Source organism: Oncorhynchus nerka, linkage group LG14, assembly GCF_034236695.1.
Source record: "Oncorhynchus nerka isolate Pitt River linkage group LG14, Oner_Uvic_2.0, whole genome shotgun sequence".
NCBI lineage: Eukaryota > Metazoa > Chordata > Actinopteri > Salmoniformes > Salmonidae > Oncorhynchus > Oncorhynchus nerka.
The window spans coordinates 60,313,536-60,335,932 of NC_088409.1; the positions used below are offsets into that span (position 1 = coordinate 60,313,536).

General features: G+C 45.0%; 1 protein-coding gene across 1 annotated transcript in view; it reads left to right on the top strand.

Moving 5' to 3' along the window:
• Nucleotides 1–22,397, top strand: part of LOC115141589 (leucine-rich repeat-containing protein 75A-like) — a 35,497-nt gene that overhangs the window by 7,002 nt on the left and 6,098 nt on the right. Inside the window, 3 exon segments of the mRNA XM_029680601.2 lie at nucleotides 3,105–3,242; nucleotides 12,502–12,614; nucleotides 22,201–22,397. Of these exon segments, the coding sequence (XP_029536461.2) occupies nucleotides 3,105–3,242; nucleotides 12,502–12,614; nucleotides 22,201–22,397 (448 nt within the window).

The window sequence follows — 22,397 nt, forward strand, 5'->3', positions numbered from 1 at the left end:
GAATTAGATTATATGGACAGGGGGGACCTGATTCTAGATCAGCACTCCTACTCTGAGACACTTTGTAAGTTTAGCCACTGGCTGAGCTTAGCTGAGATGAGGCCAGGGAGGGACAAACAGTGTATTATCATGTCATTATCAATCTTCTAGCTCTGGCTCTGCACTCTCAGAAAAAAATTGTTCCAAAACAGTTCCTCGGCTGTCCCCATAGGAGAACCCTTTTTGGTTCTCGATAGAACTCTTTTGGGTGCCTTTTTTTTCTCAGAGTGCAGAGGGTTCTCCTAAGGGGACAGCCGAAAAACCTATTTAGGTTCTAGATATCGCCTTTTTTCTAAGAGTTTGGCCCTCAGTTTCAACACACACCTGCACCACTTAGGTGATAATTCCCTCGAAACCGGTGTTTGGAGCATATACAGTATTGGCACGGGTGTTGTTAGGCCCGAGACGAAGTCCAACTGTGCCAATATATCCTCCAAACGCCGGCTTCGGGGGCATTATCACTTTTACACAACGGGTTACCAACATATTCAAATAATGATTGACATATTTTTTATTAAAAAAAACACTTTTTATGAATTTATTCATACTGTTTCATCCTTCCGTGAGATATAGTCCCGACATAAATCTAGGGTTGCTACCCAAGCCGGCTAGTCGTTCGTTCTATTGGTTCGGTTGCCAGAGATGCGACCCTATCGTTAAGAAATTTTTTTCTGTATCTATGGATGCGACCCAGTTGTTTGTTCTAAGTTGTCTACTGCCATACTGGCTGGCAACATTCTTATCCCTTGCTTGCTAGCTAGCCAACTACGGCTAACTTACAGTCACGTCAAACAGTGCAGACAGAATAACAGCAAAGTAGCTGCATTTGCGTTTGTTTAAGCTGTTTTCTAGTGACATTTATTTGGATACATCCATGACAAGGAGCTAATGAGGTGCGATTTCGCCTGGTATAGAAAATGTGCTCACTAGTCAGGACACTGTTGTTCAAACTGAAGCTGGAAAGACTGCATCTCGCTACATTTCATTTAGTTTGACCTATATTCTATTGACATTCCTTGCTATATATATCCATAAAAATGATGCCAGCTGATTCATGATTTCGAATGGCTGAGAAAAGCTCTCTGCCTTTCTGTCTCGTTCCGACACGTTCATTACTATGGGACAGCTGGAGATCTAATTTCTATATTGAAACAATGTTGCAAAATGTCTGCGAAAAAGTCAGAAAGGTTTATACAAATCTCTGAGTATACAAATCATGCCCTGAGTCCACACAGCAACAGGTTGATTAGAAACTAAACTGTTAGTTCTGATACTGTTTGTCCTGCTAGTTGATTTGGGGGTAGAAGACGGAATGAGAGAAAGAGATGTGGGGGGTAGACAGAGAGAGTGCCTGTTCTTCGAAAAAGACGGACAGACTGAGAGAAGCATCTCAGTTCTCTGGCAACCAGGTGCACCCCGTTGTTGCCCGGATACCATGAAAATTGACATTAAATTGGAATTGATGAATGAAGGGGCAGCTCTATTAACACCTAATGTATCCGAAAAACTCTTCATTTCTCCTCCTGAGTCCATATTCAGTTTTTTATTTTACATGGAGCACACTGCTTTGATGTTGAATGTGGCTGATTTATGTGGGAGGAATACTCCAGATAAATTGTCCTCACAACCCTCCCACTCACCGCCATCATCACCAGCACTTTACAGTTCAAATAATTTTGGGACTTTAGTTGTCATAGTCATTCATTTTTAATAACAGACTACTGACATGAAGAAATGCATGGCCTTTTCTTTACTAGAGGATATTGCTCCTCAAGTCGTTTATTTTTCCTGTCCTTTCTCTCTCTCCACCTCAAAGTGTCGTTCTGCCTTCACTATGGTGTTTTTACCTTGGCTCGAACCACCGCCCCTATCCCCCGCCAATTAGTGACCAATCTGGAACTGCTGTGCCGAAGATAACACACAGAGACGGCAGATACATTTCCATTGAGGGGTTATCTATTTGCATAGCGGCTTGATTTCTCAAAGCTCGCTCGCCGGGCACGGGGAGAATTGGATCCCTCATGTCCTGTGACTCATCCAGCTGTCACGGACGCACACACATGTTAGGGAACCTATAGGCAAATTCAAGGTCTTTGCATGAGTTGACAAAGACTTCCTGTGTCTGATGGAAAAGCTTCAGGCTTCTGACATACAGCAAGCACAGTCTCTTCCCAGGTGCCGAAATCTACTAGCTGTTAGTATTTGAGTCAACGCTACTGGATGAGCAGATTTAAGTGTTACGTTTGCTTTAGCAGTGGTGCATTTGTGAGTGTTGACACTTCTGCTCATCCCACCTCTGAGTACAAGTCAATAAGGATGTGTGCTAGTGTCCTGTATGTCTGTCAGTCACTGTCACATAAACTAATGCAATGTTGATATATTATGCAGGATATTAATTATGTGTATTATGTAGAGTTTGCCCTGACAACGTGTTATAACCTGGGTAAAACCCAGGGCCTGAGTTATAGGCGATAAGTAGGAGGCAGAGTTTTTCCTGGTCCGGGTCACATGGTTGGTGAAAACCGCTGGCTCTAATCATGTAACCCGGTTCCACATCTCTCCTGTCTCTCTCTCTGTGTGTGTGTGTGTGTGTAGGACTTGGGGATGGAGTCCACATCTCTCTCTCTCTCTCTCTCTCTCTCTCTCTCTCTCTCTCTCTGTGTGTAGGACTTGGGGATGGAGTCCACATCTCTCTCTCTCTCTCTCTCTCTCTCTCTCTGTGTGTGTAGGACTTGGGGATGGAGTCTACATCTCTCTCTCTCTCTCTCTCTCTCTCTCTGTGTAGGACTTGGGGATGGAGTCCACATCTCTCTCTCTCTCTCTCTCTCTGTGTGTAGGACTTGGGGATGGAGTCCACATCTCCCTCTCTCTCTCTCTCTCTCTCTCTCTCTCTGTGTGTGTAGGACTTGGGGATGGAGTCCACATCTCTCTCTCTCTCCCTCTCTCTCTCTCTCTGTGTGTAGGACTTGGGGAGGGAGTCCACATCTCTCTCTCTCTCTCTGTGTGTGTGTAGGACTTGGGGATGGAGTCCACATTTCTCTCTCTCTCTCTCTCTGTGTGTGTAGGACTTGGGGATGGAGTCCACGTCTCTGGATGACGTGCTGTACCGCTACGCCAGCTTCAGGAACCTGGTGGACCCCATCACCCACGACCTCGTCATCAGCCTGGCCAGATACATCCAGTGCCCCCCCAAGACAGGCCCGGTAGGACACCGAAACACTCCAATGGGCACATCAACGTGTTAACACAACACGTGCAAGTACACATGTGTACACGCGGACACACACGTACGTGGGCACACACACGTATACGCACACGCGCATGTGAAGTGCGTTGAGACCCAGTAAAAAGCTAATGTAAACGCAATGTATTATTACATGCTACTCACAGATACGCTGCCCCATCACAATATTACCTCTCTGCCTGATTTACTTCAGTGTGTTGGTGCAATGAGACCAGATCCTATCCTCCAGTCTTTGGCCGGGAAATTCGGTTATAAATGTGCTCGAAGTGTGGTTGTGTATGTAATGGTGTGCATCTCGGTGTGTGTATATCATATTCGTGTGTGTGTGTCTGAGAGAGAGAGAGACACTATATATACAAAGTATGTGGACACCCCTTCAAATTAGTGGATTTGGGAGCTTCGTGAAATGGGTTTCCATGGCCGAGCAGCCCCACACAAGCCTAAGATCACCAATGCCAAGCGTTGGCTGGAGTAGTGTAAAGCTCACTCTGGACTCTGGAGCAGTGGAAATTTGGGTTTGGCAGATGCCAGGAGAACGCCACCTGATGCCAGGAGAACGCCACCTGCCCCAATGCATATAGTGCCATCTCTAAAGTTTGGTGGAGTAGGAATAATGGTCTGGTGCTGTTTTCCGTGGTTCTTGGCCAATCTGTAACTGCAGGTACCTAAACCTGCTGTGTCCTGAAGATAACACACAGAGATGGCAGATACATTTCCATTGAGGGGTTATCTATTTGCATAGTGGCTTGAGTTCTTAAAGCTCGCTCACCGGGCACGGGGAGAATTGGATCCCTCATGTCCTGTGACTCATCCAGCTGTCACGAACACATACACATGTTATTCGATGATTAAATTTCTCTAAAACAGGTTATAGGCTACATGTGCACCACCAAGTCAGAACAGTAGGTGAGATTAAGAGTTGAAAATAGACCAAATTATTAGGGTGAGGCACATGGGCTACTAACAGCTATACAACATACACTTAGTATTACTTTCTTAGCTACAGTATACAGTGCCTTCGGAAACTATTCAGACCCCTTGACTTTTTCCACATTTTGTTACGTTACAGCCTTATTCTAAAATGGATTATTCTAAAATGGATTAGAAACTCTTCCTTGTGCTGGCCACCTGGCCAAACTGAGCTATCAGGGGGGAGAAGGGCCTTGGTCAGGGAGGTGACAAAAAACCTGATGGTCACTCTGGTCACTCTCTAGTGTTCCTCTGTCGAGTTGGGAGAAACTTCCAGAAGGACAGCCATCTCTGCCGCACTCCACCAATCAGGCCTTTATGGTAGAGTGGCCAGACGGAAGTCACTCCTCAGTACATGCCAGCCCGTTTGGAGTTTGCCAAAAGGCACCTAAAGGATTCTCAGACCATGAGAAACAAGATTCTCTGGTCTGATGAAACCAAGATGGAACTCTTTGTCCTGAATGCCAAGCGTCACGCATGGAGGAAACCTGGCACCATCCCTACGGTGAAGCATGGTGTTTGCAGCATCATGCTGTGGGGATGTTTTTCAGCGACAGGGACTGGGAGACTAGTCAGGATCGAGGCAAAGATGAAAGGAGCAAAGTACAGGGAGATCCTTGATGAAAACTTGCTCCAGAGCGCTCAGGGCCTCAGACCGGGGCGAAGGTTCCCCTTCCAACAGGACCACGGCCCTAAGCACACAGCCAAGACAACGCAGGCGTGGCTTCGGGACAAGTCTGTGAATGTCCTTGAATGGCCCAGCCAGAGCCCGGACTTGAACCCGATCGAACATCTCAGGAGAGACCTGAAAATAACTGTGCAGCAACGCACCACATCCAACCTGACAGAGCTTGAGAGGAAGTGCACAGAAGAATGGGATATATTCCCCAAATACAGGTATGCCAAGCTTGTAGAATCATACCCAAGAAGACTCGACGCTGTAGTCGCTGCCAAAGGTGCTTCAACAAAGTACTGAGTAAAGGGTCTGAATACGTATGTAAATGTGATATTTCAGTTTCAACATTTTTATAAATTAGCAATAATTACTAAAAACCTCTTTTTGCTTTGTCATTATGAGGTATTGTGTGTAGGTTGATGAGGTAAAAACAATTGAATACATTGTTAGAAGGCTGTAATGTAAACATCAAGTCAAGGGGACTGAATGCTTTCCGAAGGCACGGTACATATTTCCCTGGCATATTAAATCATTTATGCAGAAGCATACAATTCATTTTTGGACTCACCTTGTTGTGTTTGTTGTCACGGCCGTTGAGGGAAGTGGACCAAGGTGCTGCGTGGTGAGCGTACATATTCCCTTTTATTTATATGACGCCGACAAAAACAATAAACAACCCGAAAACCAACCGTGAACATAGAATTCCCACCCAAATCACACCCTGACCAAACCAAAATAGAGACATAAAAAGCTCTCTGCGATCAGGGCGTGACAGTTGTGCTCTCTTGAACAGGAAGGTGGCGCGGCGGTCCTCCCTTGACATCAAACTTTGTCATCAAAGTCTGACATTCTCTGTATTTATGGTGCTTTCAAGACAACTGGGAACTCGTTAAAAAAAACAAGGTTGAATCACGATGATGTTTGATCTTTGATCTTCTGGTGGTAGTGTGTAGTGTTTTTTTTCCAGAGTTCCCAGTTATCTTGAACTCAAGTCAGATTTCCCAGCTCTGAGTTTCCAGTTGTTTTGAGCGAGGCAGAAATCATGCTGGATTGACAGCATGGCCAATGTTGAATGTTTATCATTTTAAGCTTGGAAAAGAGAACCTTAAACCCAGACTTGGATCACACACCCATTTCACTGAATAGCAGGCTAATGATTGCGTTACAATGCTTGCAGTTAGCCACTGATTCCTTCCAAACCACTCATTGTTACATTTGTGATTTCCAACTTGTCCTATAATGTTTATGTCCAATGGCCGATGAGCACCGATACATTTTATCTATAGTTTCTCTTCAATATTTCTCTCCATATGACAAGGATTAAAAAGGATTTGCCAGTAGATTGTCGACTTGATTCATGACAATGACTGCTAGCTAAGATTTTGAAAATTGTGATGTTGACATGATCAGTCCAATCAAAGTTACTGTAGATATAATGTGATTTGACGTTGTTTTATCTGTGGCCAATGACCTGGAGCCATTACCAACCCCTACGCTCCTTATTTTCCACTGGCTGCCCCACCACCACAGAAAGCACTGAGCTTGGTTGCATTTTGGAGCTGCCTTTCTCAAGAAAGCAAAAGAGACCATGTTTGTATGGAGGCTTTATTAAACTCAATTATTTTATTTTTCTTACATTGTTTGCAAACTGATATGTGACACGTATTAATGCCAAAATAACATGCAAAACAGGCTACCCCCTTTTTTTGCAAAAAATGTGATCCTCAAAACAAGTGGGGCTCTGCCCCACCAGCCCTGACTGACGGGTCGCCACTGAGTACAGTGTATTGATGATCAGCTGGTGAGATGCTGTGACTGAAATCTAAATGCACTCACATGAATGCCTGTAGGGATGTGAGGAGGGTCTCTCTCTCTCTCTCTCTCTCTCTCTCTCTCTCTCTCTCATCCACCTGTTCCTCAGTGAGTCTCATTAACAGCCTTAAGTCAGAGATTGAATTAGACCGTCTCAAAACTCCACATGGCATGAATAACATATCATCTCTGCATTTACCCACATACTGTATGTGATTAATAACAACACAATCATGCCCAGGAGGATTCAAATGACCTACCGTTGAAAAACAGCCTCCCATAAGGATTTCAATCTGTTTTAGTTGAATCTATATATTATTATATTGAGATAGTTATGATGGATAAAGAAGGATTACACCTTTTGATTACACCCATGCCTAATCCTAAACTTTTTCTAACAATCATGCTTCGGTCTTGCTCACTGAGCGAGATGATGAAAGGAGTTAGCGGTGGAGAGATGGATGTGGCAACCAGGAAAGAGAGACAGATTTCACTAGTCATTATGGAAGGAGAGACGCATGTCTTGCAGGGAGTGATAGAGAGAGATGGAGGGAAAGACAGTGGGAGGAACGACAGACATACAGGCAGGCAGACAGACAGACAGCAGGGGGAACGGCAGACAGACAGCGGGGGGAACGACAAACAGACAGACAGACAGACAGCGGGGGAACGACGGACAGACAGACCGAGGGGGGAATGACAGACAGACAGCGGGGGGAAGGACAGACAGACAGACCAGCGGTGCCTTGTTCTCCTGTATGAGTCACACACTGAAAATACTGGCAGCCTTCCAAGCCTCAGTGCTGCTGCTACTGCTCACAATGGAGCGAGTCCAGCATAATATTACCACACACACACAGACGGTAAACATCTCTATTTGTGTCGTAACCAGTGGTCTTTATTTTTCTATATAGTACTACTATATTGATTACTGCATTGTTGGGAAAGAGCTTGGAAGAAAGTCCTTTCACTGTAATTGTGCGCTTGATAATACAACTTTAAAGTTGTAGAAAATGTGTCTGAAAGACTGATTCAGCCCACATTCCTCCTATTGCTGCTCTGCTTGGCCACAATTTGAACCCAAACCTTTCAAAAAAATAGCTTGGCAGATTGTGAACCCAGGTGTTTATTGTCAACTTCTCTTCTTCTTTCCCACACTGCTGCCGTTTTCAGCCCTGTAACAATTGACCAAATTCAATTCAATTCAAAGAACTGTGTTTGTACTGTGAGGGAACTGCTTGTGCTGAGTGGTTCATGCAAGAAAACACAGTTAGGCTTTGTGGTGAACAGTAAGGATGAGCGATGGAAGGTTGTTATTGATAACACCATGACGACGCGTAACACCATGGGGAAACTAGTAGTCCACCTGCACTACAAAGAGACCATTTTGTTTCTGGGTACAGATGAGAGAAACAGATTTATGTGTTGGTGTAGTGTAGTGAGTGAGAGAGTGAGAGAGAGAGAGAGAGAGAGATCCTGTGGAGGGGTGGTGCAGGGGGAGGGAGGGAGAAGAGGGAGAGAGAGAGGGAAGAAAAGCAAGAAAGCACAGAAGGTAGGAAAAGGGAGGGAGAAGAGGAAGAGGGAGAGGGAGAGAGAGTAGCTGAGAGATCAATCCTGTGGAGGGGTGGTACAGGGGGAGGGAGAAGAGGGAGAGGGAGAGAGAGTAGCTGAGATCAATCCTGTGGAGGGGTGGTACAGGGGGAGGGAGGGAGAAGAGGGAGAGGGAGAGAGAGTAGCTGAGATCAATCCTGTGGAGGGGTGGTACAGGGGGAGGGAGGGAGAAGAGGGAGAGGGAGAGAGAGTGTGTCTTAGTGTACACTGTAAAAATAGAAAGTCTCAAAACGCCATGATTGTGTAATGAAACCATGAAAAGTAGTGCACCTAAGCTGAGATCTGGTGTTTGGAGGGTGTTTGAATATAAACCCAATGGAAGTGTTCTGATACACTGAATGGGTTTTAAAACAGAGCTGTCTCAATAAAGTGTCAAAATACCCCCAAATATCTTTAAAAAAAAAGAAAAAATTATGTGTGCAAGTCGTGTCAATGATTTGTTCATTTCATTTGACCAAAATAATATGTTTCTCAAAATGTAAGTATATTTCATGAGGGTAACAAAAGAGAGAGACAAGGGAGTGATTGAAGTCCCTGGAAAACGTTGGTTTTAATTAACATGCATTTCCTATCTTGCCACATCACTCTGTTTTTAGAGGATTGTGGCCCCCAATTTTTTGGAGGACTTTATGATTCTTTTACACAATGTTGTATTCATGTTTGAAGAAAGAAAAGTATATTTCTATATTCGTATTAAGCTTGTTGTGCCATGAGGTGTAATGGATCAGAGCTGTCAAAGTCGTCAGGCAAACTGAGGTTCAGTGAGGACAGCACCCAGTCCCACATTCAAGATTGTCAATGGAAGAGGCAAGTGCAGAATCCTCAGTTCTTGCAGTTCAACCTCCAGTTACTGCTGGTGGTTTGAATACTGTGCTTGACAATGCCTGCCGAAAGGTATGTAATGGCAAATGATCAAATATATAAAATGATATTAAACATGAAAACACTTCAGAAAAAGTATGTCCTTCTCCACTAAACGGGATTTAAAACATCATAATGATGTTGAGAAGCATTAGAGAAAGGAAACAGCACCAAAAGAGAAGGTATCTAATTCTGCACAAAACACGGAACACCAAAATAGTGTTTTCTACCTTTTCTGTTGGTGCTCCCAGTCCCTGGCAAGGTGTTGCACAATACTTGATGAAGTGGTCTATGTAATGTACTGTAATGTTTCAAAACATCTCAGGATGATGTGTTTCAATACTCCAGCAGAGTTGGTGGCAGCTCAGTTGCCACAGTGTAGAGAGGAGAGGAGTGTAGAGAGGAGAGGAGTGTAGAGAGGAGAGGAGTGTAGAGAGGAGAGGAGTGGAGAGAGGAGTGGAGAGAGGAGAGGAGTGGAGAGAGGAGAGGAGTGGGGAGAGGAGAGGAGTGTGGAGAGGAGAGAGGAGAGGTGTGGAGAGGAGAGGAGTGTAGAGAGGAGAGGAGTGTAGAGAGGAGAGGAGTGTAGAGAGGAGAGGAGTGTAGAGAGGAGAGGAGTGTAGAGAGGAGAGGAGTGTAGAGAGGAGGAGTGGAGAGTGGAGAGGAGTGCAGAGTGGAGAGGAGTGGAGAGTGGAGAGGAGTGGAGAGTGGAGAGGAGGAGAGGAGTGGAGAGAGGAGAGGAGTGGAGAGAGGAGAGGAGTGGAGAGAGGAGAGAGGAGAGGAGTGGAGAGTGCTGTGAGGCCCAATGGTGAGGTGCTGAGTTTCTGATGCCTCTGTCAGTAGGGGACTGCAGCCTGTCTGCAGGGACAGAGAGCAGAGCAGCTCTGCCCCGTGTCACAGTGACACTCACGCACACACAGACACACACACAGTTATATATATACACTCACACAGCCAGCCATACCACACAGGGGAATGCATACTGACCGTACTGCACTTCCTTTGAGATGGTTTTGATTGGGTCTTAGGAGAGGAGACAGTGGGGAGTCGGTAGGTATTGAATTCATTATCTATCCTTGTCATGTTTATTGTGAAGGTCAGGTAGTCAAATAGAACAGAACCGGGAGAGAGGTTTACAGTGCAGATTGCATCCCAAGGTGTGTGTGTGTGTGTGCGACGTTTCATTTTGATAGAGTGCTATACAACTGGCTGATAGCAACATGACTGAAGGAAAACCAGAGCCCCATATATATGTAAATATATGTCTCTGAGGAAAAGCATAGCCTCTCCCTTCCCTACTACCAGAACAGTGTTGTTCTACAGTACAGTGTCATCCTGTACATGTCTATCTGTCTGTCTGTCTGTCCTGTCCTGTCCTGTCTGAGACAGAGTCTGTTGGTTGCTGTAGATATATCTAGGCCAGTGGACACAGCGTGGAGAGGAATCCCTCGGTAGCCCAGCATATGCTGCTAGCCTGCTGCTGCCTGTATCAGATCAGTGGGGAGAGGCCGCATCCCAAATGGCACCCGGTTCCCTAAGTAGTGCACTACTTTTGACCAGATCCCTATGGGCCCAGGTCAAAAGGAGTGCACTATGTAGGGAATAGGTTGCCATTTGGGACATAGTGAGTTAGTGCAGAGTATTGATGATCAGTAACAGACTGGTCGATACCTCCTGTTCCCCTTCTCCCACAGACTACTGTTCAGACAGAGAGACACCACAAACAGGTTTATCACACAGCCAAATTGAGATAGATACTTTGAACGGCTACTAACGAATGACTGTAAATATCTCATATTTGATCAATATGTGCAACCATATTGTTACAGCTAGCACTTGTGGGACCACATCTGCTCAAAGGAAATTGGAAGAGCTATAAAATCCTGTGTTACTGTACTACAGGCATCCACACACAATCATATAATCCACAAGATGCGTATTTGGCGGTACACATGCTTGGTATAGTTACCACGTCAGTAGGGCTCGCTGAACTAGTGGAGGAGAAAGTGGAGACATTAATAATGTAATATGTCTTACCTCCAGAGGACACAGGCAGGGAGCTGGAAACAATAAACACGCACACACACACACACATAGAAACACACACACACACGCTGGGAACAAAGCAGCAACAGGGCAGACCCTTGAACCTCTTACCAATCTCTCCCTGAATAAGAAACCTAAGTGGCCTCATATAATGGCTTCGTTTTCATGCCTAGGGATCTTACCACCAACAGCACGTACTGGCCTTCTGGGACGATGACCTAGGCGCAGAATAGCAGAGATTAACCAATAGCGCGTCGATGTGACCTCACAGACAATAATGACCTGTATAATATCTTTGCATACCCGTGCCACCCTTCACTTTCTTCCTCTGGCGGCCATGGTAAGAGCATTCCATGTTCTCCGTAAAATGTGTCATATATCTCTGTGGGTTGTGTTTACCTGTGTAGCTGTTGTGAAAACCTGGCGTCGATACGTAGTGCTTCTGAAGAGAGGGAGGAAGGGAGGGAGGGAGAGGAGGGAGGGAGGGAGGGGGAGGAGGGAGGGAGGGAGGGAGGGGGGAGAGAGAGAGAGAGAACATGGTATATATAACCCAGGGCCTGAGCTATAAATCAAATCAAATGTATTTATAAAGCCCTTCTTACATCAGCTGATATCTCAAAGTGCTCTACAAAAACCCAGCCTAAAACACCAAACAGCAAGCAATGCAGGTGTTGAAGCACGTTGGCTAGGAAAAACTCCCTAGAAAGGCCAAAACCTAGGAAGAAACCTAGAGAGGAACCAGGCTATGGGGGGTGGCCAGTCCTCTTTTGGCTATGCCGGGTGGAGATTATAACAGAACATGACCAAGATGTTCAAATGTTCATAAATGACCAGCATGGTCAAATAATAGGTCTGGGACAGGTAGCACGTCCGGTGAACAGGTCAGGATTCCATAATCGCAGGCAGAACAGTTGAAACTGGAGCAGCAGCATGGCCAGGTGGACTGAGGACAGCAAGGAGTCATCATTCCAGGTCTCCGCCACGGCACAACCCAAGGGAGGACGCCAACCCAGACAGGAAGATCACATCAGTGACTCAACCCACTCAAGTGACGCACCCCTCCTAGGGACAGCATGAAAGATATAACCCAGTCCCTCAGCTCCTCTCCTGTCATCACAGACGAAGGAAGAAGTGTTTGTGTGCTACAACTCAGCTTCTCTGCTCCCCTGTCAGCCAATATTAACCTACGCTGTCTGTTTTTCTCTCTTTCCCTCTTACGTTCTTTCTTTCCTTCTCTCTCTGTCAGGGGGAGGATTCTCTGGGTGCCATGGAGAAGGTGTGTCGCCAGCTGACCTATCACCTGAGCCCACACTCACAGTGGAGACGGCAGGGCATACTGAAGAGGAAGCCGCAGGCATGGTGAGGAGACAGGGGACATGTTGTGCGTGCGCACCTACGTGTGTGTGTGTGTGTGTATCACATGGGTATGTGGTACCCTCTGATGGGTCACTAGAGCTAGAGAGAAAGTTTGGTCAAAGGCAGCATGCACACACAGAAGAAGCTATGATTATTTATTTATATGTGAGAAGGTTTGTCAAATGTACGTTTCTCATTTCCTAATGTAATTCTGGGTCAGTGTGGACTGGCGCACTCTTTGGCCTACACGCAAGAACTGCAGGCTTGCAGGGGGCAGGCCTTTTTTGTTGTTAATCAATGCGATTAGTTTGTGCAAATAAAAGGCTTGACGTGGCGTCTTGGGCCGACGTATCGGACTGAATCATCGTTTCACCTGGCATCCTCCCTGATTTCCCAGTTCCTTCCTCAGTGGTCAATGCAGAGGAAGTCACGAAAATGCCACATAATCTGGTGTATGTGTCTGGCTTGGTCCAGTCTAACTCGACTAAAACAAGACATCCTATGTGCCTGGCTTGGTCCAGTCTAATTCGACTAAAACAAGACATGCTATGTGTCTGGCTTGGTCCAGTCTAACTCAACTAAAACAAGACATCGTGTGTGTGTGTGTGTGTGTGTGTGTGTGTGTGTGTGTGTGTGTGTGTGTGTGTGTTTCTGTATAAACCTAATCTAGAGCAAATCTGTGTACACGCGCGCTTTATCTCGTCTTTTTCATTCATCATGTACTCCCAGAAGCCTTCACTCTGCCCCTAGCTCTAACTGTTCTACCCGTGAGTACATTGATGAATGGGAGTCATATTTACTCAGCTAAGTGAGTCAGTGAATGACAGCGCCACAGATGGGGGTGTGTGTGTGCTGCACCCTCCCCATCAGTGCTGCAGATCTTCTAACTGTCATAGCTGTGCTGTATACGGCGCAGCTGCTGCACAGTATACAACTGATGATGTAGTGTGTGTGCATGTGTGTGTGTGTGTGTGCATGTGTGTGTGTGCGTGCATGTGTGTATGTGTGTATATTCCTGTGTAACAACTTCCAAAGTGTGTTATGGTGTAACTGTTTCCATAAAGCGTGTAATGGGTCCGTTGACCCCGGAGGTGGTTATTACAGGGGCCCAGCGGTGGTGTTTATATCCCCAGAGCTCTTGCCTGAGCCTGTTCTCTCAGTGCCACACCACACTCACCACACACACCACACTCACCACACACCACACACACTGGGGTACAGATGTTCCTCAGCTCTCTCTCAGTCTCCAGTCTAGTCTCTTTACCTTTACAGCTCTGAGCTCAACTATCGCCTGCTATTGTTCCACAGCGTAATCACCATAGAAATAGGATCCGTAGAAGGGACAATACTACGCCTACGCAGTAGCCCAGACAACAGGGTTCTAATCACGTTAGCACTGTACACGGCTCTGACCATAGAAATATAATTATATTTATATGGCTCTGACAGGACAGTGCAATTACCATATCATTAAAATGATGCCTGTTCTGGTCATTGTACTTCTACGGCAATCACAATGGACTTTGGAGATTTATGTACAGTTCTGTGATTAACACCCCTGCTTCTGTGACCTACCTCGTGGGCGTCCTTCCTCTGTACGGTGTCTGTGTGTCTCTCTCTCTCTCAGGAGAGATGCGTTCTATTTGTCCGTTCTACTGTTTGTCAGATCGAGTCTGATGTCGTTGATTATGGACTGGGTTTTGGACTGGGTGCATAGACCACTAAGGCCAGTTTACTGTCACCCACCGGTATGTTATTTGAGAAGGTTATTGTGACACGGTTTGCTAGTGATGAAAACTCCTTCTTGTCACGTAGTCTGAAGTGCCTGGGTTCTATTGTAGAGTAACACTGTGCATGTCAGTGCCTGGGTTCTATTGTAGAGTAACACTGGTCATGTCAGTGCCTGGGTTCTATTGTAGAGTAACACTGTGCATGTCAGTGCCTGGGTTCTATTGTAGAGTAACACTGGTCATGTCAGTGCCTGGGTTCTATTGTAGAGTAACACTGTGCATGTCAGTGCCTGGGTTCTATTGTAGAGTAACACTGTGCATGTCAGTGCCTGGGTTCTATTGTAGAGTAACACTGTGCATGTCAGTGCCTGGGTCCTATTGTAGAGTAACACTGTGCATGTCAGTGCCTGGGTGCTATTGTAGAGTAACACTGTGCATGTCAGTGCCTGGGTTCTATTGTAGAGTAACACTGTGCATGTCAGTGCCTGGGTCCTATTGTAGAGTAACACTGTGCATGTCAGTGCCTGGGTTCTATTGTAGAGTAACACTGTGCACGTCAGTGCCTGGGTCCTATTGTAGAGTAACACTGTGCATGTCAGTGCCTGGGTGCTATTGTAGAGTAACACTGTGCATGTCAGTGCCTGGGTTCTATTGTAGAGTAACACTGTGCATGTCAGTGCCTGCCGGGTCCTATTGTAGAGTAACACTGTGCATGTCAGTGCCTGGGTCCTATTGTAGAGTAACACTGTGCATGTCAGTGCCTGGGTTCTATTGTAGAGTAACACTGTGCACGTCAGTGCCTGGGTCCTATTGTAGAGTAACACTGTGCATGTCAGTGCCTGGGTGCTATTGTAGAGTAACACTGTGCATGTCAGTGCCTGGGTTCTATTGTAGAGTAACACTGTGCATGTCAGTGCCTGGGTTCTATTGTAGAGTAACACTGTGCATGTCAGTGCCTGGGTTCTATTGTAGAGTAACACTGTGCATGTCAGTGCCTGGGTTCTATTGTAGAGTAACACTGTGCATGTCAGTGCCTAGGTCCTATTGTAGAGTAACACTGGTCATGTCAGTGCCTGGGTTCTATTGTAACACTGTGCAGTGCCTGCCGGTCCTATTGTAGAGTAACACTGTGCATGTCAGTGCCTGGGTTCTATTGTGAGTAACACTGTGCATGTCAGTGCCTGGGTCCTATTGTAGAGTAACACTGTGCATGTCAGTGCCTGGGTCCTATTGTAGAGTAACACTGTGCATGTCAGTGCCTGGGTCCTATTGTAGAGTAACACTGGTCATGTCAGTGCCTGTGTTCTATTGTAGAGTAACACTGTGCATGTCAGTGCCTGGGTCCTATTGTAGAGTAACACTGTGCATGTCAGTGCCTGGGTCCTATTCACTGTGCATGTCAGTAATTGTAGAGTAACACTGTGCATGTCAGTGCCTGGGTCCTATTGTGAGTAACACTGGCATGTCAGTGCCTGGGTCCTATTGTAGAGTAACACTGTGCATGTCAGTGCCTGGGTTCTATTGTAGAGTAACACTGTGCATGTCAGTGCCTGGGTTGTGCATGTCAGTGCCTGGGTTCTATTGTAGAGTAACACTGTGCATGTCAGTGCCTGGGTCCTATTGTAGAGTAACACTGTGCATGTCAGTGCCTGGGTTCTATTGTAGAGTAACACTGGTCATGTCAGTGCCTGCCGGGTCCTAATTGACTCCACCATTCCATCCGTAATTACAGAGGTAACTAGAGGAAACCTCTTTCATATCTCCACCTCACTGCATATAATCAGACCAAGGCTTTAAATACTTTGACTGTTTGCTTTAGTCTGCCTGGACTGACAGGTGGTGGGATTTTGGGACAATTGGGACTATTCCATTGGCTCTATTGCGCAAGGCAAACTCAAAGCGAGCCTAGCTAAAATATTTGAAATGATTGCAAATAGTATTTGAACCCAGGTCTGCATATAATGTGTTCTGTGGATCACTTTAGCTTTATCTCCGTGACCCTGTCTCCGTGACCCTGTCTCCGTGACCCTGTCTCCGTGACCCTGTCTCTGTGGTGGAGGAGTCGGGGCCATTAATGCCTTTTGCCATGGGTTACATTAGCCGCTAGCTAATTAGCATGGGGGACAGGAGCACTGGAGGAGAGGGCTCATCTCCTCCTCCTCCTCCTTCTCCTCCTCTGCCGTTGCTGTCTCATACACTCTGCCTCAGCTCTGGACTGGTCGTGACCTCGGCACCCACCGTGCACACACAAACACACGAAAGGACACACACACGTTTAGATGGACATTACATTTACATTTAAGTCATTTAGCAGACGCTCTTATCCAGAGCGACTTACAAATTGGTGCTTTCACCTTATGACATCCAGTGGAACAGCCACTTTACAATAGTGCATCTAAGTCTTTTAAGGGGGGGGGGGGGGGGGGTTGCTTCTTGCAGGGGGAACTGCTTGACTGAGTTGTGCCAGCCCCTAAGCCCCATTTCCAGTTCAAGTGGTTATTGGTTAAAAGAAAAAGTACTAGGAAACCTAATGAGTGAACTTCCCCTAGTTAGATACTGAACCATAGTCTTGATGAATGTTGAGGAAGGCTTTGTAATTGGGCAGTGGCTGACTCAGCCTTACACAGGAAATATAATTTGTCCTAGGGGCCTCCCGAGTGGTGCAGCGGCCTAAGGCGTTACTACAGACCCGGGTTCATTCCAGGGCTGTGGAACACAACCGGCCGTGGCCGGGAGTCCCATAGGACGGCACACAATTGGCCTCAGTTGCAGCAATGAGACAAGATCGAAAATTGAGGAGATTTAAAAAATATATATATATTGGAACGGATAAAGAATGTCAAGGTATGAAATGTTGAAAGAGGACTCTAATAAATAGAAACGAGATGTGGTTGTGCGTGTACATTACCCTCCTTAAGGTCCCGTGTGGCTTTGTTGGTAGAGCATGGCGCTTGCAATGCCAGGGTTGTGGGTTCAATTCCCACAGGGGACCGGTACGCAACGGTACAATATGATATGCTCTCACTACTGTAAGTCCCTGTAGTCCCTTACAGTAGTATGCTAATTGATAATGTTCTTATATGAAGAAAAAAAAGGATACTAGCTGTTGTTCTTTAGAATTTAAAGGCTTTAAGCAGTCTATGCATTGGAGTGAGGATCAGCTAACTAGAAATAACAGCGCCGTTCCCTGCAGCAAGACTGTGTGAACTGACAGTGATGAGAGAACAGATGCTTAGCCGCCAAGTAAGCAACTGTCAAATTAAGACTGTGTGTGTGTGTGTGTGTGTGTGTGTGTGTGTGTGTGTGTGTGTGTGTGTGTGTGTGTGTGTGTGTGTCAGGCCTACACAAAACAATGAGTGGCCACTGTAATGATCTGAGAAGTAGAGTTGAATGTGGTGATAGAGATAATGACGCAGTAATGGGGGGCCAACCGTAGCTCTGCCCGTCTCCCATAGAGACAGATGACCAGGATAAGGTGAGACACACACACACACACACACACACACACACAGGGAAAAGTGATGCTGCCAATGGACTAGCTGACACCTAAAGTGTCATTTAATACCACACTCATTATATTGCAATGGCACTGTGCTGTCACTAGGGTTGCGTTATGTCACTGAACAATGGTGTCACCAGGTCAGTGATTTGTGTGAAGCTCACTCGACAGGGATTTTAGGGTGGATCTGCAGACTGGAGCTACTATACAAGGGATCATCTTTAATAATGAAACACTAGTCACTGAAATAATGTTTACGTAATGTTTACATACTGCTTTACTCAACTCATATGTATATACTGTATTCTGCTCAATGTAATATTTATATCCTAATTCAATTTTTTTTACTTCTAGATTTGTGTGTGTTGTTGTGAATCGTTTTTAGATACTACTACACTGTTAGATACTACTGCGCTGTTGGAGCTAGGAACACAAGCATTTCGATACGCCCGCAATAACATCTGCTAAATATGTCTATCTGACCAATAAAATGTGATTTTGATTTGAGATATAATCTATTGTCTCTCCTTGAGGGGTAAACAGTGATTTACTCTTATTATCATAAACACACATTCATGTGATATAGTTTGTTTGTTATTGGGGTTTTAAACAGATGAAGTGTGTTTTTACATTTTGAAACTAGGTTCAAATGAAAAGAAAGGATAAAACTGTGAGCAAAATGTCTTTGGTTGGCTAGATCGGTCCCCGTGTGGTATGTAGTATGTGGTACAAGCATTTGGTTGGCTAGATCGGTCCCCGTGTGGTATGTAGTATGTGGTACAAGCATTTGGTTGGCTAGATCGGTCCCCGTGTGGTATGTAGTATGTGGTACAAGCATTTGGTTGGCTAGATCGGTCCCCGTGTGGTATGTAGTATGTGGTACAAGCATTTGGTTGGCTAGATCGGTCCCCGTGTGGTATGTAGTATGTGGTACAAGCATTTGGTTGGCTAGATCGGTCCCCGTGTGGTATGTAGTATGTGGTACAAGCATTTGGTTGGCTAGATCGGTCCCCGTGTGGTATGTAGTATGGGGTACAAGCATTTCGCTACACCCGCAATAATACCTGCTACATATGTGTATGTGACCAGTAACATTTGATTTGATCTAAGCCCTAAGGACTCCTGTGTCTGAGAGGAAGAGATCTCGACTCTTGCGTTGCTCTAGCATAAAGCGTGGGATTATAATGTGTGTTGTTAGTCGGATCTTCCCGAGAAAGGTCCCCATTGCGGTATGTAGTATCTGAGCCCTGAGGTCCTGACTCCCGTGTCTGAGGAGAGAACTCGGCTCAGCGTTGCTCCAGTCTAAAGCGTGGGATTCTGGTCGGGAGCCAGGCTGATAGTGTGGGATTGATGTTCTGTACACCGGTTTCATCTGTTTCTATTTACGTTCTGCTCTGCTTTAAAAAAAAAAAAAATTGTTAGTTAAAACTATCAGGGGAGAAGTCACAGGGAGAATGCTGAAAGGGAGCCAGAGATTCATCATGAGGTCATAACCCAGGGACCATTGACTTCGACTCATAGACAAATAATAAATGGAACGGATATTTCAGTCAACGCTCCGTGTTGGGTGGGCCGTCAGCCATATTGAGTGTAGACATGACTGTACTGTCAATTGTACACTGTCTGAAAGATGTTCCCATTCCAGTAATTCCATTTGTTTGCTACTACGACCCAATTCCCATAAAAATCCATTAGCTTGAGAGAAGTTATAAAACTTTTAATTTTAAGTAATTAATACCAAAACAAGATCTGGACTGATTTAGCAGCATAAGTGGGACTACACCATGTCTCAATGTTGTTGACTGATTTGAGCGGAGTGCTTGACCCCATAGAATTAGAATTATAACGGATATTCACATTCAAGTCAATGTTCTGTGATTAGGCCCTTCTTGTAATTCTACGCCTGGACCAACTAATAAATGGGTTTCTTTGGCTCACATCCTAGCACTACACAGCCATTAGGAGGGAGATAATAATAATAATTGGGGTCCAGACCTAATTCTGCCTCACATGCATTGTATTGTTTTCATTTGTACCTGGAAGATGTTCAAGTCTGATCTCACTTTAGCCTTTTTATGGCATAAAATGCAGAGCAGGCCTTTGTTCAGTTTAGTTTATTCACTGCCAAGCACAAGACTTCTGCTGTGCTGTGAGTGTATTTTCACTTTGGAACATGTTGTTTTTCTTCTTCTGTCCCCCCGAGGTCTGGATTATCTGGGACTCACTCCTTTCTTTCTATTTACCTCCACTTTCTTTCTATTTACCTCCACTTTCTTTCTATTTACCTCCACTTGCTTTCTATTCATCTCCACTTTCTTTATATTTACCTCCACTTTCTTTATATTTATCTCCACTTTCTTTCTATTTACCTCCACTTTCTTTCTATTTATCTCCACTTTCTTTCTATTTACCTCCACTTTCTTTCTATTTATCTCCACTTTCTTTCTATTTACCTCCACTTTCTTTCTATTTATCTCTTTCTATTTACTTTTCTTTCTTTACCTCCACTTTCTTTCTATTTACCTCCACTTTCTTTCTATTTACCTCCACTTTCTTTATATTTACCTCCACTTTCTTTATATTTACCTCCACTTATCTTTATATTTACCTCCACTTTTATTTATCTCCACTTCTTTATATTTACCTCCACTTTCTTTATATTTACCTCCACTTTCTTTATATTTACCTCCACTTTCTTTATATTTACCTCCACTTTCTTTATATTTACCTCCACTTTCTTTATATTTATCTCCACTTCTTTATATTTACCTCCACTTTCTTTATATTTACCTCCACTTTCTTTATATTTATCTCCACTTCTTTATATTTACCTCCACTTCTTTATATTTACCTCCACTTTCTTTATATTTACCTCCACTTTCTTTATATTTACCTCCACTTTCTTTATATTTATCTCCACTTTCTTTATATTTACCTCCACTTTCTTTCTATTTATCTCCACTTTCTTTCTATTTATCTCCACTTTCTTTCTATTTACCTCCACTTTCTTTCTATCTACCTCCACTTTCTTTCTATTTACCTCCACTTTCTTTCTATTTACCTCCACTTTCTTTCTATTTACCTCCACTTTCTTTATATTTACCTCCACTTTCTTTATTTCTTTATATTTACCTCCACTTTCTTTATATTTACCTCCACTTTCTTTATATTTACCTCCACTTTCTTTATATTTATCTTCACTTTCTTCCTAGTTTTCATTTCATTCTGTGGTGATTTTTAGGTTGAGAGTCTCCAAACTGAGCAAACAACATTGCCAATCAGCGTTTTACTTGTTGTTGTAAAGTAAGTTGCCTTGGCTTGTGCAAGCTGGAACAGCTCATAGGAGTGGCATCTCCTGTTTCTATAGCATGAGGCGGCTTGATGTACAAGTACACCCCCCTGGGCAGCGAACTAGTCTATCGCAGGGCCTTACCCCCAATCTATTTCCCTAATGCTGAGTGCCAAGCAGAGACGCATCAGGTTCCATTTTTACAGTCTTTGGTATGACTTGGCATTGAACTCCCAAACGTCCAATCTCTGGGCAAATACTCTAACCACAAGGCCACTGCATTGTCTACTGTTTGTTGACTGGTGTCAAAAAAAAAAACTGTATCTCCTCCGAAATCATCCAAACTCACATCATAGTGACCAAATTGAAAGACACTCCACACCTGAGTGTCAACCACAGTATTAAGACACAAGCTTATGCCAAAACGCGTGAAAACTCTAGCTGTGCCACAGAGAGCCACTTCTTTGTTTCGGTGAGGTCGGCAGAAAATCTCCCTCAGTTCACATCTCATCGCATTTGTTTGTTTGGATCATATGGACAGATTTGCAAACTGAAACGCAACACGGACGGGCAGACTACTAATTATGCAGAAACTTAAACATCTCTCTTTCTCTCTCCCCATCTCTCCTCCTCTTATCATCTCTCTGCTAACCTTCCCATGTAAGTGGGTGAACCCATTTCTCACCCCTCTGCCCCTCAGCACATGAAGTGTTAGGAAATGGTGAAAACAACCGTATTACAGATAGTAATGTAATTCATCTACCTATCTGTCGCTATGCCTGGGGCTCCATGCTCCTGCTGTCCTTGTCTCAACACAGGCTCTTCTAACGGTCTAGTAATGTAATATCCTTCCTGTCAGGGGGATGTTGCTCTCGGAGATAGCTCACCCTGATAGTTTTATTGACTGTATGATATGTGGACCTTTACCATGTTTTGTGCTTGGGAAAATTTCAAGTTGCATACACATTTTGCATTGGAGATATTAAATAGATTTACCTACAGTTTGGTCAACACGCATTGTGACATGTAACTACATGTAATTACTTCTCCCCCCCCCCCTTTCCCTCCCAGTCTCAAGGTGATGCTGTCGACACCTCCCCCTAACGGGGCACTGGACCTTTCGGGCATCCCCCTGACGGTGCGTGACATGGAGCGCCTGTGTGCCTACCTGCAGCGCCACGCGCCCATCATCTGCAGCCTGGAGCTGGGCTTCACCGAGCTCACCGACGACGCCTTCCTCCTCCTCCTGCCCACGCTGGGTGCGCTGC